This window comes from Entelurus aequoreus, linkage group LG20, assembly GCF_033978785.1.
Source record: "Entelurus aequoreus isolate RoL-2023_Sb linkage group LG20, RoL_Eaeq_v1.1, whole genome shotgun sequence".
NCBI classification, from domain to species: Eukaryota; Metazoa; Chordata; class Actinopteri; order Syngnathiformes; family Syngnathidae; genus Entelurus; species Entelurus aequoreus.
In genome coordinates, this window is record NC_084750.1 from 26,850,838 (window position 1) to 26,868,337 (window position 17,500).

Sequence of the window (17,500 nt, forward strand, 5' to 3'; positions counted from 1 at the left end):
ACTGTATATAGTTTGTTTTTTTCAAAATATATTTGCAAAAATTTAAAACAAAATGTTCACATTGTCATAATGGGGTATTGTGTGTAGAATTTTGAAGACAAAAATGAATGTATTCAATTTTAGAATAAGAGTGTAACATAACGAAATTTGGAAAAAGTGAAGCGCTGTAAATAAATACTTTCCAGGTGCACTTGTTGACAATCATGACACGTGTCATGGCAAATTATGCAAATTCCCCCGCTATTCAACAGTACAGCTGGATTGCAGTGTGGTAAGAAAACACGTTCATTGTCACTTTCTCATGCACTCCAAAAACATTGTGAAATGCCTTATGTGCAAAATGATTATTTTGCTATGATAAGTTTTCCTATGAATAGAGAGTATAAAGGATGTTGTCGTCATGGTTACGGTCCACTTGCACTGTGACCAGGCGGCTGCGCCAGGTGAATTGTTTTCGTTGTCTTAAAACCGAGACCGAATAGTGTTCAAAGTACTTTGTATTTTGGACCAATCAGGACGTTTTGAGCAGAAACGGGGTGTGGTTTAGGTGTGTTAAAAGTGAAAAGGAGACTCCGCTAGCTTCTGATCGGTTGTCATAGCGACACCTTTCCAGTCTAATTCCGCTCTTTTCCAATCAGCTTGTCGCATATTTCCCACATGAGTCACTGAAAAATACTTTATAGATCATTTTCTTTCATCCTTCGTACATTTTTTAAAGAAAGACTTAATAATTGATGGAGTCTTGTCGGGCAGGTGCCAAATTTCATGGCGTCACCAAGGTAACAGATCATTAGCCACGCCCCCAACTGGGAGCAAAAAATAGGACACTGATGAAGTGCTCATTAGAACTTTCAAGTATAATGTGAATTATAATAATATACTGCATGAAGGACAGTTCTTTAAGTATTATTGTGTTGCAAAAGGATAATATGCTGTACAGTATGACAAAAATCACTAGTAATATTTGTCACTCGAAAATACAAATATCAAACAAATACTAACACTGCCACAGGTAGCGTCAAGTAACAAAAAAATATGAGCTACAAAAGCTAGCATGCTAACAGTACTATGCTAACAATAGCGTGCTTACAGTTAGCATTAGTGAAATACCAAAATATATGACATCGAGGTGTATACCTGCTAAAAAGCTAGTATGCTAAAATGGTAACTGTAACATGTATCAACTACCAAAATATATAACTCTGAGTTGTGTACCTGAAATTAGCATACTAATAATATTAACATGCTAAAATGATAACTAACATGTCAAATACCAAAATATATTACACTGAAGTGTGTACCTGAATTTTTTTTTTAAAAATGTTAGCATGCATTAGGTACTAAAATAAAATATGACTGAGGTGTATATCGTGCCTACAAAATTACCTAAAAAAAAACAACAAAAAAACTAGCATACTAACGTTAGCATGTTAACAGGCATCATTCCTCAAGTACCAAAATATTTGACGCTGATGTGTATGCCCGTAAATCAGCCAAAAAAAAGCTAGCATGCTAATGTAGTACAATCGTTAGCACTTGTACACACACTGCCACATGTAAAATGTAGTTGTACACAAACTAATACACGTATAAATGTACTTGTACACACACTACCACATGTAAAATGTAGTTGTACACACACTAATACATGTATAAATGTACTTGTACACACACTACCACATGTAAAATGTAGTTGTACACACACTAATACACATATAAATGTATTTGTACACACACTACCACATGTGAAATGTAGTTGTACACACACTAATACACGTATAAATGTACTTGTACACACACTACCACATGTAAAATGTAGTTGTACACACACTAATACATGTATAAATGTACTTGTACACACACTACCACATGTAAAATGTAGTTGTACACACACTAATACACGTATAAATGTACTTGTACACACACTACCACATGTAAAATGTACTTGTACACACACTAATACACTTATAAATGTACTTGTACACACACTACCACATGTAAAATGTGGTGGTGCAGTCACTAATTCACGTAAAAATGTACGTGTACGCACAATAAAACATACAAAATGTAGTTGTACACACACATATGTCAAATGGAAATGTACACTCATTAATTCATATAAAAATGTAGTTATACACACACTACCACATGTAAAATGTAGTTGTACACATACAATAACATATGAAAAATGTAGTTGTACACACTAATTCACGTACAAATGTAGTTGTACACATACAATAACATATGAAAAATGTAGTTGGACACACTAATTCACATACAAATGTAGTTTTACACATACAATAACATATGAAAAATGTAGTTGGACACACTAATTCACGTACAATTGTAGTTGTACACATACAATAACATATGAAAAATGTAGTTGTACACACTAATTCACGTACAAATGTAGTTGTACACATACAATAACATATGAAAAATGTAGTTGGACACACTAATTCACGTACAAATGTAGTTTTACACATACAATAACATATGAAAAATGTAGTTGGACACACTAATTCACGTACAAATGTAGTTGTACACACTAATTCACGTACAAATGTAGTTGTACACACACATATGTAAAATATAAATGTACACTCATTAAAGTACTATCTATCTATCTATTAATTCATATAAAAATGTAGTTATATACACACTACCACATGTAAAATGTAGTTGTACACACAATAACACGTGCAAAATGTAGTTGTACACACTAATTCACGTACAAATGTAGTTGTACACATACAATAACATATGAAAAATGTAGTTGTACACACTAATTGACGTACAAATGTACTTGTAAACATACAATAACACATGAAAAATGTAGTTGTACACACTAATTGACGTACAAATGTAGTTGTACACATACAATAACATATGAAAAATGTAGTTGTACACACTAATTGACGTACAAATGTAGTTGTACACACTAATTGACGTACAAATGTAGTTGTACACACTAATTGACGTACAATTGTAGTTGTACACACTAATTCACGTACAAATGTAGTTGTACACACTAATTGACGTACAAATGTAGTTGTACACACTAATTCACGTACAAATGTAGTTGTACACATTCAATAACATATGAAAAATGTAGTTGTACACACTAATTCACGTACAAATGTAGTTGTACACATACAATAACATATGAAAAATGTAGTTGTACACACTAATTCACGTACAAATGTAGTTGTACACATACAATAACATATGAAAAATGTTGTACACACTAATTGACGTACAAATGTACTTGTACACATACAATAACACATGAAAAATGTAGTTGTCCACACTAATTGACGTACAAATGTAGTTGTACACATACAATAACATATGAAAAATGTAGTTGTACACACTAATTGACGTACAAATGTAGTTGTCCACACTAATTGACGTACAAATGTAGTTGTACACACTAATTGACGTACAAATGTAGTTGTACACACTAATTCACGTACAAATGTAGTTGTACACACTAATTCACGTACAAATGTAGTTGTACACATACAATAACATATGAAAAATGTAGTTGTACACACTAATTCACGTACAAATGTAGTTGTACAAATACAATAACATATGAAAAATGTTGTTGTACACACTAATTGACGTACAAATGTACTTGTACACATACAAAAACACATGAAAAATGTAGTTGTCCACACTAATTGACGTACAAATGTAGTTGTACACATACAATAACATATGAAAAATGTAGTTGTACACACTAATTGACGTACAAATGTAGTTGTACACACTAATTGACGTACAAATGTAGTTGTACACACTAATTGACGTACAAATGTAGTTGTGAGGGAAAGATGGAGAAGGAAATCAGCCGGAGAATCGGAGCAGCTGGGGCAGTATTGCAGTCTCTCTGCCGCACTGTTGTGACGAAACGGGAGCTGAGCCAGAAGGCAAAGCTCTCGGTCTACCGAGCTATCTACATTCCTACTCTCACCTATGGTCATGAAGTGTGGGTAATGACCGAAAGAATAAGATCGCGGATACAAGCGGCCGAAATGAGTTTCCTCAGAAGGGTGGCCGGCATCTCCCTTAGAGATAGGGTGAGAAGTGCAGTCACCCGAGAGAGACTCGGAGTAGAGCCGCTGCTCCTTCGCTTGGAAAGGAGCCAGCTTAGGTGGTTCGGGCATCTCGTGCGGATGCCTCACGAGCGTCTCCCTAGGGAGGTCCTCGTTGCACGTCCCACTGGGAGGAGACCCCGCGGCAGGCCAAGGACCAGATGGGGGGATTACATCTCCTCTCTGGCCTGGGAACGCTTCGGGATTCCCCAGGAGGAAGTCGCAAATGTTGCTCTGGAGAGGGAAGTCTGGGGGTCTCTGCTGGAGCTGCTGTCCCCGCGACCCGATTCCGGATAAGCGGTTGAAGATGGATGGATGGATGGATGTAGTTGTACACACTAATTGACGTACAATTGTAGTTGTACACACTAATTCACGTACAAATGTAGTTGTACACACTAATTGACGTACAAATGTAGTTGTACACACTAATTCACGTACAAATGTAGTTGTACACACTAATTCACGTACAAATGTAGTTGTACACACTAATTCACGTACAAATGTAGTTGTACACACTAATTGACGTACAATTGTAGTTGTACACACTAATTCACGTACAAATGTAGTTGTACACACTAATTGACGTACAAATGTAGTTGTACACACTAATTCACGTACAAATGTAGTTGTACACACTAATTGACGTACAATTGTAGTTGTACACACTAATTCACGTACAAATGTAGTTGTACACACTAATTGACGTACAAATGTAGTTGTACACACTAATTCACGTACAAATGTAGTTGTACACACTAATTGACGTACAATGGTAGTTGTACACACTAATTCACGTACAAATGTAGTTGTACACACTAATTGACGTACAATTGTAGTTGTACACACTAATTCACGTACAAATGTAGTTGTACACACTAATTGACGTACAAATGTAGTTGTACACACTAATTGACGTACAAATGTAGTTGTACACTTACAATAACATATGAAAAATGTTATTAAACAGCCCTGTTGCAAAACAAGATGGTATGATGTTATGTGAGTGTTTGATATTCACGTGTGGTCCAAGGTGGTGGGCGAGTGGCGCTTCAGTCTCATCCACTGTGACATCCTGCTCACGCTGGACGTCATGATGTGCACCGCCAGCATCCTCAACCTGTGCGCCATCAGCATCGACAGGTGCGCTCACTCGCTATTTGTATTCCTATAATCATGTCATTATTTTTTTTTTTAAACGACGCAAAGTCCATCACATGCTTTGGTCATCCAGCTTCCCTCTCCTGCCACACACAGCTCAGAAAGGAGAAGGAGGGCTGGCAGGAGCAGTAAAACGGGATGTTTGACGTAACAATGTGAACTGTCATACAAACTTACAAAAAAAAGAGGGAATTAATGTGTGTGTGTGTGTGGTAGATACACGGCGGTCGCCATGCCGATGCTGTACAACACCCGCTACAGTTCCAGGAGGAGAGTGGCCGTGATGATTGGCGTGGTTTGGTTCCTCTCGTTCGCCATCTCCTGCCCGCTGCTCTTTGGACTCAACAACACTGGTAAACACCCGCTCGCCAGCTCATAAGCTAGCAGGCTAATTACCTAGTAAGCTATTAAGCAGAGGTGGGGAGAGTAGCCAGAAATTGTACTCAAGTAAGTAAGTAAGAGTACTGTTACTTTAGTAGTTGTTTGTGTGTGTAAGAATAATGAGACCTAACATGTATATATATATATATATATATATACATATATATATATATATATATATATATATATATATATATATATATATATATATATATATATATATATATATATATATATATATATATGTATATATATATATATATACGCATATACATATATATACATATAAAAAAATATATATATACAGTATATATATATATATGTATATATATATATATATATATATATATATATATACGCATATACATATATATACATATATATAAAAATATATATATATATATATATATACAGTATATATATATATAGGTATATATATATATATACTAGGGCTGTGAATCTTTGGGTGTCCCACGATTCGTTTCAATATCGATTCTTGGGGTCACGATTCAATTTTCAATTCAACACGATTCTCGATTCAAAAACGATTTTTTTCCCGATTCAAAAGGATTTTCTATTCATTCAATACATAGGATTTCAGCAGGTTCTACCCCAGTCTGCTGACATGCAAGCAGAGTAGTAGATTTTTGTAAAAAGCTTTTATAATTGTAAAGGACAATGTTTTATCAACTGATTGCAATAATGTAAATTTGTTTTAACTATTAAAATGAACCAAAATATGACTTATTTTATCTTTGTGAAAATATTGGACACAGTGTGTTGTCAAGCTTATGAGATGCGATGCAAGTGTAAGCCACTGTGACACTATTGTTAATTTATTTTTATTTTTATAAATGTCTAATGATAATGTCAATGAGGGATTTTTAATCACTGCTATGTTGAAATTGTTACTAATATTGATACTGTTGTTGATAATATTCATTTTTGTTTCACTACTTTTGGTTTGTTCTGTGTCGTGTTTGTGTCTCCTCTCAATTGCTCTGTTCTGAGTGTTGCTGGGTCCGGTTTGGTTTTGGAATTGGATTGCATTGTTATGGTATTGCTGTGTATTGTTTTGTTGGATTGATTAATTTAAAAAAAAAAATAAAAATTAGAATTTAAAAAAAAAAAAAAAAATTTTTTTTAAATGAAAATCGATTCTGAATCGCACAACGTGAGAATCGATTTTTTCCCACACCCCTAATATATATATATATATATATATATATACAGACATATATATGTATATATATGTGTATATGTATATATGTATATGTATATATATGTATGTATGTATACGTATATATATATGTGTATGTATATGTACATATGTACCGTATTTTCCGCACTATAAGGCGCACCGGATTATAAGGCGCACCGGATTATAAGGCGCACCTTCAATGAATGGCCTATTTTAAAACTTTGTTCATATAAAACGCGCACCGCATTATAAGGCGTATAGAATAGACGCTACATTAGAGGCTGGGGTTACGTTATGCATCCATTAGATGGAGCTGCGTTAAAGGGAATGTCAACAAAACAGTCAGATAGGTCAGTCAAACTTTATTAATATATTACAAACCAGCGTTCTGACAACTCCGTTCACTCCCAAAATGAATAAACAGCTGTTTTATTATTTTCCCCGAGGTAAAGTCAGTGACGTGGTGTTTCGTTTATCTTTTAACAACAGCAAGGTATAACATGTAGTGCAACATTTATATCACATAGTGGAGGGGAACTTTTCCCTGATTCAATAAACACGTAAAAACAGTGATACTGTTACGGTAAATCAAACGTTAGTGCAATCACAATATAGTAACACTCAAAATAGTGCAGAGCAAAAACAATATATCAATAACTCAACGTTGCTCAAACGTTAATGTCACACAACACATTAATGTTAAGTTCGCTTGCTAGCGCTGTTGCTTCATTGGAATAGTGATTGTACTGGCACTTCTACTTGCTGCTCTCTGTTCAACAACCCACTGTTCCAGTTTGTCCTCCAACTGTAGCCATCTCGCTTTGTTCCCTCGGAAACTCTGTTTAGTCTTCTTTACTTGGCGCAGGTCAGCTTGTTGCTTCCTCCACTTCCGCACCATTGATTCGTTAATGTTGAATTCTCTCGCTGCTGCTCTATTCCCGTGTTCTACTGCGTGACTGATCGCTTTGAGTTTAAACTCTGCGTCGTAAGCGTGTCTCTTAATAGGAGCCATTTTGGGGTCTTTACATAAACACACAAATGGAAATGAAACGGCACACCTCGCGCAGTCATATATCCCAGCATGCACCGCGCGCTTCTTCTTCTACTACGGGGGAAAATGAAGTCGGCGGCTGCTTACCGTAGTTGCGAGACCTGTTGTGGCTCAATATTGGTCCATATATAAGGCGCACCGGATTATAAGGCGCACTGTCAGCTTTTGAGAAAATTGGAGGTTTTTAGGTGCGCCTTATAGTGTGGAAAATACGGTATGTGTATTAATATGTATGTGTGTATATATATATATATATATATATATATATATATATATATATATATATATATATATATATATATATATATATATATATATATATATATATATATATATATATATATATATATATATATATAAATGTGTATATTGTAGCGGTTGATTTAAGGACATAATTCACCACACCTGTTATTTATCTTTGTCATCATCATTCACTGTACTGTTCTATTGTGCACATGACAATGTGGTTCTTTGTGTGTTGTTAAGAGCGAGTAATTCGGCGCGGCCCCTTTAAGTGGCCGTCAGTACATTCTCACAAAGGTGGGGGTTTGTTGTTCCCGCGATATTTGAGTGTTGTGATGAAAGCGTTCATTCTTGCTTGTGCTTTTCTTGTTGTTAAGAGCGAGTAATTCGGCGCGGCCCCTTTAAGTGGCCGTCAGTACATTCTCACAAAGGTGGGGGTTTGTTGTTCCCGCGATATTTGAGTGTTGTGATGAAAGCGTTCATTCTTGCTTGTGCTTTTCTTGAATAAACGACGCACACGTTTTTGTGTGTCAACTATATTTCAAGTTGTCTAGCCTTCACGCTACGAGCACAACACTGGTGACCCCGACGCTTCACTGAACGGATTCAGTGATTTTTTTTATCGACCATGACGGCGAATGCGGTTTCTCTAAAGCTGCCCGAGTTCTGGGAAACTTCCGCGACCGCATGGTTTGCCCAGGCCGAGGCACAGTTTGCCCTGCGTGGTATCACTGAGGACAACACTAAGTTTTATTATGTCGTGTCCTCCCTCGGCAGCGCGACGGCGACCAAAGTGGTTAACGCCATTACGCACCCACCGGAGAGGAACAAGTACCGCACGTTGAAGGCTCACCTCTTACAGACATTTCATCTTTCCGACGCGGAGCGAGCTAACCGCCTTTTTTCGTTGCAGGGGCTTGGCGATTGCAAGCCCTCTGAACTAATGAACAACATGCTAGGACTCTTAGGTGAGCACACACCTGGATTCTTCTTCGTGCAGTATTTCCTGAGACTCCTGCCTACTCAGGTGCGGGCTGCTTTAGCCAACACCACCATTTTGGACTGCCGTGAACTAGCTGCTGAAGCTGATAAGTTTTTTTTAGCTTCCCAACCGGCCTATGTGGCTGCATTGCTTCCGGCTGAGACAGAAAGACCCGTGGCAGATTTTTCCACTCTCGCTGCTGCTGCTGCTGCGCCCCCCAGGCGGCAACCGGATTCTGGACTATGTTTTTTCCATGCAAAGTTCGGGACCAAAGCTAAGCGGTGCCGTCCCCCGTGCATTTTTCGTGGACCGCCGCCGGGAAACGCCGGGGCCGGCGCTCAGCAGTGGCCATGAGCGTCGGCAGTACTGGCAGGCTGCTCTTCATCCAGGACTCCCTCTCTGGACGACGGTTCCTGTGTGACACCGGCGCGCAGAAGAGCGTCCTGCCAGCATCAAGGTTGGACATGCTGTCTGAGTCACATGGCCCCCCCATGGAAGCGGCCAATGGCAGCCCTATCCGCACTTATGGAATACGGTACGTGGAACTGTGTTTTGGTGGACAGCGTTTCAGTTGGAACTTTGTGACTGCTAAAGTGACGGTGCCGCTCATCGGTGCAGATTTTCTCTGTGCTTTCGGCCTCCTTGTGGATGTAAAAAACAGGCGTTTGGTGGATGCGATTACGTTCTGCTCGTACAAGTGCAGTCTCAGCGCGACGGACTCCATCAGGCTTTCCAGCATGCTACCCACCGCAGACGTTTTTCTGCGCCTCCTCGCTGATTTCCCGACCCTGGCGCAGCCCACGTTCTCGTCATCTACCGCCAAGCATGGTGTGGAACACCACATTGCCACCACGGGCCCCCCTGTGCACGCACGAGCCCGGCGCCTGGACCCTGCTAAGCTCTCCATCGCTAAAGCTGAATTTGAGACCATGGAATGCCTCGGGATCATTCTCCGCTCAGACAGCCCGTGGGCGTCGCCCCTCCACATGGTGGAGAAGCCCGGCCATGCGGTGATTACTGCAGACTCAACGAGGCGACTACCCCGGACCGTTATCCGGTACCCCACATACAAGACTTTTCCGCCCACCTCGCTGGGAAAACTGTGTTTTCTAAGGTAGATCTTGTCCGGGGCTATCATCAAGTGCCGGTCCACCCCTCTGACATCCCGAAAACAGCGGTCATCACCCCATTTGGACTGTTTGAATTTTTACGTATGCCTTTTGGCCTTAAGAGTGCAGCACAAACTTTCCAGCGGTTGATGGACTCTGTTTTACGTGACTTGCCGTTTCTGTTTGTCTATTTGGACGATATCCTAGTCGCGAGCACCTCTCAGGCCGAGCATGTGACCCACCTCAGGTCCCTTTTTCAGCGCCTTAGCCAACATGGTCTCATTGTTAACCCAGCTAAGTGCCAGTTCGGGTTGTCTGTGATCGACTTCCTCGGACATCGTGTCACGGAGTGCGGGGCAGTTCCCCTCCCAACGAAGGTTGCGGCCATCGCAAACTTCCCCCGCCCACTCACGGTTAAGGCTCTTCAGGAGTTCCTTGGCATGGTAAATTTTTACCATCGTTTCATTCCCCGGGCAGCTGACCTCATGCGGCCGCTGTATGATGCTCTTAAAGGAGCTGCTCCCAAGCACACGGTGGACTGGTCTGATGCGCGGCACAGTGCTTTTGTGGGGGTCAAGTCTGCTCTCGCTAACGCTACCCTGCTGGCACACCCATTACCCGATGCTCCTATTGCAATTACCACAGACGCGTCAGACTATGCTGTAGGTGCAGTGCATGAGCAGTGGGCGGGTGGCACTTGGCAACCTTTGGCTTTCTTTAGCAGGCAGTTGCGCCCCTGCGAGCGGAAATATAGCACATTTGACCGTGAGCTCCTTGGCCTCTATCTGGCCATACGCCATTTCCGTTCGTTGCTTGAAGGCCGGCCTTTCACAGCTTTTGTGGACCACAAACCCCTCACTTTCGCGATGGCCAAGACGGCTGAACCGTGGTCGGCTCTGCAACAGAGGCACCTCTCCTACGTCTCAGAGTTCACGACGGACATCCAGCACCTTGCTGGTAAAAGCAATGTCGTGGCTGATTGCCTTTCCCGAGCCGTTGCGAGCGCTGTCCATGTGGGGCTCGATTTTGCACAAATGGCAGTTGACCAGGCCGACGACCCGGACATCCAAGCACTGAAGGCTGCAGCCACAGGGCTACGGTTGTCTGTGGTCCCATTTGAGGACACAGGGATTACGCTCCTTTGTGACGTCGCTACCGGTCGGCCGCGGCCCCTTGTGCCCGCCATTTGGAGGCGGCGCGTGTTCAACTCCATCCATGGCCTTTCCCACCCTGGGAGGAAACCTTCCCAGCGGCTGGTTGCTGCAAAATTTGTCTGGCGTGGACTGAAAAAAGATGTTAGGGACTGGGTTTCCACATGTGTGGCATGCCAGCGCTCAAAGGTGCACTGCCACACGCGGGCCCCACTGGCACCGTTTACGGTTCCGGAGCGCCGTTTTGACCATGTCAATGTGGACCTGGTCGGGCCTCTCCCATCCTCACGCGGCTGCACATACCTCCTCACGATGGTCGACAGGACCACCCGTTGGCCGGAGGCAGTACCTCTGACGTCCGCCACCTCCGCGGAGGTGGCGCGCGCGTTCATTGGTACGTGGGTTGCCCGTTTCGGTACCCCATCGGACATATCATCCGACCGGGGCTCTCAGTTCACTTCCGAGCTCTGGGCCGCTGTGGCCGAGAGCTTGGGTGTGAAACTCCACCACACGACGGCGTATCACCCGCAGGCCAATGGTATGTGTGAGCGATTTCACAGGTCCATGAAGGCAGCGCTCAGGGCGTCCCTGAAGGACAGCGCTTGGGTAGACAAGCTCCCTTGGGTGATGCTGGGGCTTCGGACTGCCCCCAAGGAAGACTTGCAATCTTCCTCGGCAGAGTTGGTTTATGGCTATCCCCTGCGAGTGCCAGGGGACTTTATTCCTAGCACGACGGCACCTTGGTCCGCCAGTAAGCAGCGAGCTGCTCTCCTCGATGCCGCCAAGGGTTTTGCCCCCATCCCTACTTCTCAACACGGCCTTACGCCGTCTCATCTTCCCGTTTCCTTAAGGAGAGCGGCGTTTGTTTTTGTCCGCCACGACGCCCACCGCGGCCCCCTTCAGCCTCCTTACGATGGGCCATTTCGCGTCCTAGAGAGCGGAGACAAGCATTTTCTGTTGGACATCGGGAGTCGGTCTGAAAAGATCACGGTGGACCGGCTGAAAGCGGCCCACTTGGATCTTAGTCAGCCGGTTACCACGGCCGTACCCCCGTGCCGGGGTCGTCCGCCCGCTGGACCTAGGCCCCAAGATGATGTTATGCATCCTTCTACGCAGGCCCCCGGGACCTTAGACAGTACAAATACCCTTCCGGTCCCCCCTGTTGACTCCCCGGCGTTAGTACCAGTACGGCGCACCCGGTCTGGTCGGCCCGTCCGTGCCCCTGTCCATTGACAGTTTGTTTTTCTTCGTGATGGCGAATTCTGGGGGGACGTGTGTAGCGGTTGATTTAAGGACATAATTCACCACACCTGTTATTTATCTTTGTCATCATCATTCACTGTACTGTTCTATTGTGCACATGACAATGTGGTTCTTTGTGTGTTGTTAAGAGCGAGTAATTCGGCGCGGCCCCTTTAAGTGGCCGTCAGTACATTCTCACAAAGGTGGGGGTTTGTTGTTCCCGCGATATTTGAGTGTTGTGATGAAAGCGTTCATTCTTGCTTGTGCTTTTCTTGAATAAACGACGCACACGTTTTTGTGTGTCAACTATATTTCAAGTTGTCTAGCCTTCACGCTACGAGCACAACCATATATATATATACAATATATATAAATGTGTATATATATATATACAATATATATATGTGTATATGTTTATGTATGTATATGTGTATATATGTATATATATATATGTATATGTGTATATATATGTATGTATATATATGTATTTATATGTATATAATATGTATGTATATATGTATATGTATATATATGTATATGTATATATGTATGTATATACATATATATATGTATACGTATATGTATATATTTGTGTATATATATATGTATATATATACAACATATATATATACATATATATATATATATGTATATGTATATATGTATGTATATACATATATATGTATATATATATGTATATATTTGTGTATATATATATATATATATATATATATATATATATATATATATATATATATATATATATATATATATATATATATATATATATACAATATATATATATATATATATATATGTGTGTGTGTGTGTGTGTACATGTTATATAAATATGATGGATATATACATATTTTCAATGAGATATTAAAGGCCTACTGAAATGATTTTTTTTAATTTAAACGGGAATAGCAGATCCATTCTATGTGTCAAACTTGATCATTTCGCGATATTGCCATATTTTTGCTGAAAGGATTTAGTAGAGAAAATCGACGATAAAGTTCGCAACTTTTGCTCGCTGATAAAAAAAGCTTTGCCTGTACTGGAAGTAGCGTGACGTCAGAGGAGGCAATATCCTCACAATTTTCCTTTGTTTACAATGGAGCGAGAGAGATTCGGACCGAGAAAGTGACGTACCCATTAATTTGAGCGAGGATGAAAGATTCGTAGATGAGGAACGTTACAGTGAAGGACTTGAGAGGCAGTGATGGATGTATCTTTTTTCGCTCTGACCGTAACTTAGGTACAAGCTGGCTCATTGGATTCCACACTCTCTCCTTTTTCTATTGTGGATCACGGATTTGTATTTTAAACCACCTCGGATACTATATCCTCTTGAAAATGAGAGTCGAGCACGCGAAATGGACATTTAAAGTGACTTTTATCTCCAAGACAATACATCGGTGACACACTTAGCTACTGAGCTAACGTGATAGCATCGTTCTCAAATGCAGATAGAAACAAAATAAATAAACCCCTGACTGGAAGGATAGACAGAAGATCAACAATACTATTAAACCATGGACATGTAACTACACGGTTAAAAATTCTCAGCCTGGTAAGGCTTAACAATGCTGTTGCTAACGACGCTAAGGCTAATTTAGCAACTTAGCAACCGGACCTCACAGAACTATGATAAAAACATTAGCGCTCCACCTACGCCAGCCAGCCCTCATCTTCCCATCAACAGCCGTGCTCACCTGCGTTCCAGCGATCAACGGCGCGACGAAGGACTTCATCCGTGGGTTTGGCGGCAAGCATCGGCTAGGCGTCTGCTATCAGGGTAAGTAGTCCTTGTTGTGTTGCTCTAAGTATTGTACTTAGCCGCTAAGACACCGATCGATCCCACCTACAACGTTCTTCTTTGCAGCCTTCATTGTTCATTAAACAAATTGCAAAAAATTCACCAACACAGATGTCCAGAATACTGTGGAATTTTGTCGAAGAAAACAAGAGGTTTTTGTATCGGGTCCGATGGGGTCCAACCACTTCCGTGGATTTTGTGACGTCATGCGCATAAATCATATCCAAAGGAGTTTTTCAACCGGAAGTGTGGCGGGAATTTTAAAATTGCACTTTATAAGTTAACCCGGCCGTATTGGCATGTGTTTCAATGTTAAGATTTCATCATTGATATATAAACTATCAGACTGCGTGGTCGGTAGTAGTGGGTTTCAGTAGGCCTTTAAGAGTATGTAAAAGTTTGACTCCTACCTTGTTTACTTCCGTGACGACCTCCTTAAAGTTTTGTAATCAATCAGAAATACCAAGCAGCTAAAATGCGACAAACATGGATAAGTGTGGAGAGGGTTTTGCATTTTTCCCATCATTCTTTGTAATAGATTTAAATGCGTTGGCCAAAACGTTTCTTTTTTTGTCCTCGCCTCAATCATTTTTAAATTGTTGAAATGAAATGTTGGCAAAGCACATCTTATGGAAGTGTGCGTACTTGAAGCATGGAGTCGCCGAGAGGCAGCGCACATTTCTTTTTTTAATGTTTATTTATTTATTTGATTGGGAAAACTATTATGCAGGTAATGAGAAACAGACACTCTTCTCCTACTCATCAAAATCAGTCGGGTTCTTGCTTGATTGTGTTCAAAAGCAGACCGACAGGATTTTCTCAGTTCAACTGGGGTGGACACTACTGCATGGTCGTAGACACCTACTATGTATCCCACCTGGCATTCTTCATCAAACGTGCTTCCAAGGCATGAAGACCTGCGTCGTTTGTCACAAAGTGTGCTTGGCTCATGAGCTGTGAGTGAAAACGCAAGACTGACACAACGAAACAGGATAACACTGGTTTGGAAGAAAAGCTGTTTGGACAAATATTATGGCCCCCAACTTCATCCTCTCTCCGTCTCCTTCAGCGGGCCGTGAAGGCACCACGTGCAGCTTCGCCGACCCGGCCTTCGTGGTGTACTCGTCCGTGGCGTCCTTCTACGTGCCCTTCATCGTCACGCTGCTGGTGTACGCGCAGATCTGCGTGGTGCTGCGCAGACGCGGCAGACGCACGGCGCCGCCGCGCAGGCACGGCTTCAACGGGCGGGGCGGCGCCGAGGCGGCGGACGCGGCCCGGCGCCACCGGAAGGTAGGGGCGAGCTTGTCTCGTCTGCTGGTTGTCATGACGATGCAGCAACTAATACATTAAGGACCCTGCACATGTTGTTACTATGTGTGGTGTTTGTGTGCGACAGAATCGATGCACGCAGCCTGAGGACGTGAAGCTCTGTGCTCTCATCCTCAGACCCTCCACTGCTGCCCCCCAGCGCAGGAGAGTGGTGAGTGGACCTTCTATACGCTTCCATTCTTCTTTGTCACCTGTGGAACTTGTTCTGTCCTGTCCCACACCTGACTGAATCTGTTGCTTTTTGGACACATGGTTACTACTTAGTGATATGTCTATATGTATATATGTTTGCATACATATATATGTATATGTGTATATATGTATATATATGTGTTTATATATATGTATATATGTGTATATATATAATATATATATATATGTGTATATTTGTGTGTATATTTGTGTATAAATGTGTATATATGGGTGTATATTTATGTAGTCCTGGGCATGACGTTAAAGTGCATCCGGCAGTGGAGGCTCTTCTTTGGGGGGTCTTGGGGCACTAGGAGGTTAACCCCTTAACCACTGTTACCCCAGGCGGCCCTTGGCAAAGGCCTAGTACCTGACTGCCCCCTAGCCAGGGATACGGCGAAGACCCGCTGCCTTGTGGGTAAGTCTAGGAAGACAAAGGCTAGGGGAGCACACCCCGAAAGAAAAGCAACGTGGTTGGCGGCACACGATAGGCGGTCCTCCAAAAAACTGGAGCTCCGGCGGCCTCCTGCAACTGTGGAAGTGTGCCGGTCGTCCTGGGTTCCCCTTGCCACCGGATCCCACCCTCTCACAGTGAAGAAGTGCTGCTGGGACATGCGCACCCCCAGTGGCACTTTAAACAAGCTCCTCTGCGCAGGTATTCATCTCTGCCTCGGTGAGACCAGCTACCGGAAATGAAACAAAGTCTGGTGGCGATGGGGTGTCTGATAACGGGAGCAGGTATGAATGCACCGGAAGCTCCTAGTCAGAACCCTGCACACCAGCGGTACAGGGCTATCTATGGTCGCTAGTAGCTGAAATTGAGTGGCAGCTGCTCTCGGCAGACCCCTGTACGCCTGAGCAGCCCTATTTAGGATTGCACTGCTCACCCCAACTTGGGAAAGGCCTAGAAAAGGTGGCCCAGACATTGCCCACTCAAAACTATCCTGGACAGACTACCGCACCTGTCGGGAATTCCACTCCGCGGTCGAAATAAAGCAAAGAAAATAATCCCTCTTAAACTGGCATCATGGACCATAAGGACACTCCTGGACACTAGCGTTACCACTGATAGACCCCAGCGCAGAACTGCACTCATTGCAGCGGAACTTAACCGCTACAATGTTGATATTGCTGCACTTAGTGAAACCAGACTCCTGGATGAAGGATCCCTGAAGGAAGGCAAGGTTACACTTTCTTCTGGAAAGGATACCCTCCAGGAGGCGAGCATCAGCACGGTGTGGGCCTTGCAATAAAAAACAGCCTCCTACCAAAACTCCCAGAAGCACCGGTTGGCATAAGTGAAAGGCTCATGTCACTCAGGATCCCTCTGGCTAAGAAAAGATATGCCACCCTTCTTAGTGCCTATGCACCGACGCTACCATCAAAGGAAGAGGTTAAAGACCGCTTCTACTGGGCATTAGATGAGGCCCTCCGTCGCACACCTAAGGAGGACAAGATATTTTTGTTGGGCGATTTCAATGCCAGAGTGGGGAAGGACAACAAGGTGTGGAGTGGTGTTATTGGCAGGCATGGCATTGG

General features: G+C 42.5%; 1 protein-coding gene across 1 annotated transcript in view; it reads left to right on the plus strand.

The window, feature by feature from the left end:
* drd2l (dopamine receptor D2 like) overlaps positions 1-17,500 on the plus strand; it is a 55,693-nt gene that overhangs the window by 24,873 nt on the left and 13,320 nt on the right. The window contains exons 3-6 of the mRNA XM_062029850.1: positions 5,134-5,243; positions 5,478-5,614; positions 15,510-15,730; positions 15,837-15,920. Coding sequence (XP_061885834.1) covers positions 5,134-5,243; positions 5,478-5,614; positions 15,510-15,730; positions 15,837-15,920 — 552 coding nt within the window. The remainder of the gene's footprint in view (positions 1-5,133; positions 5,244-5,477; positions 5,615-15,509; positions 15,731-15,836; positions 15,921-17,500) is intronic.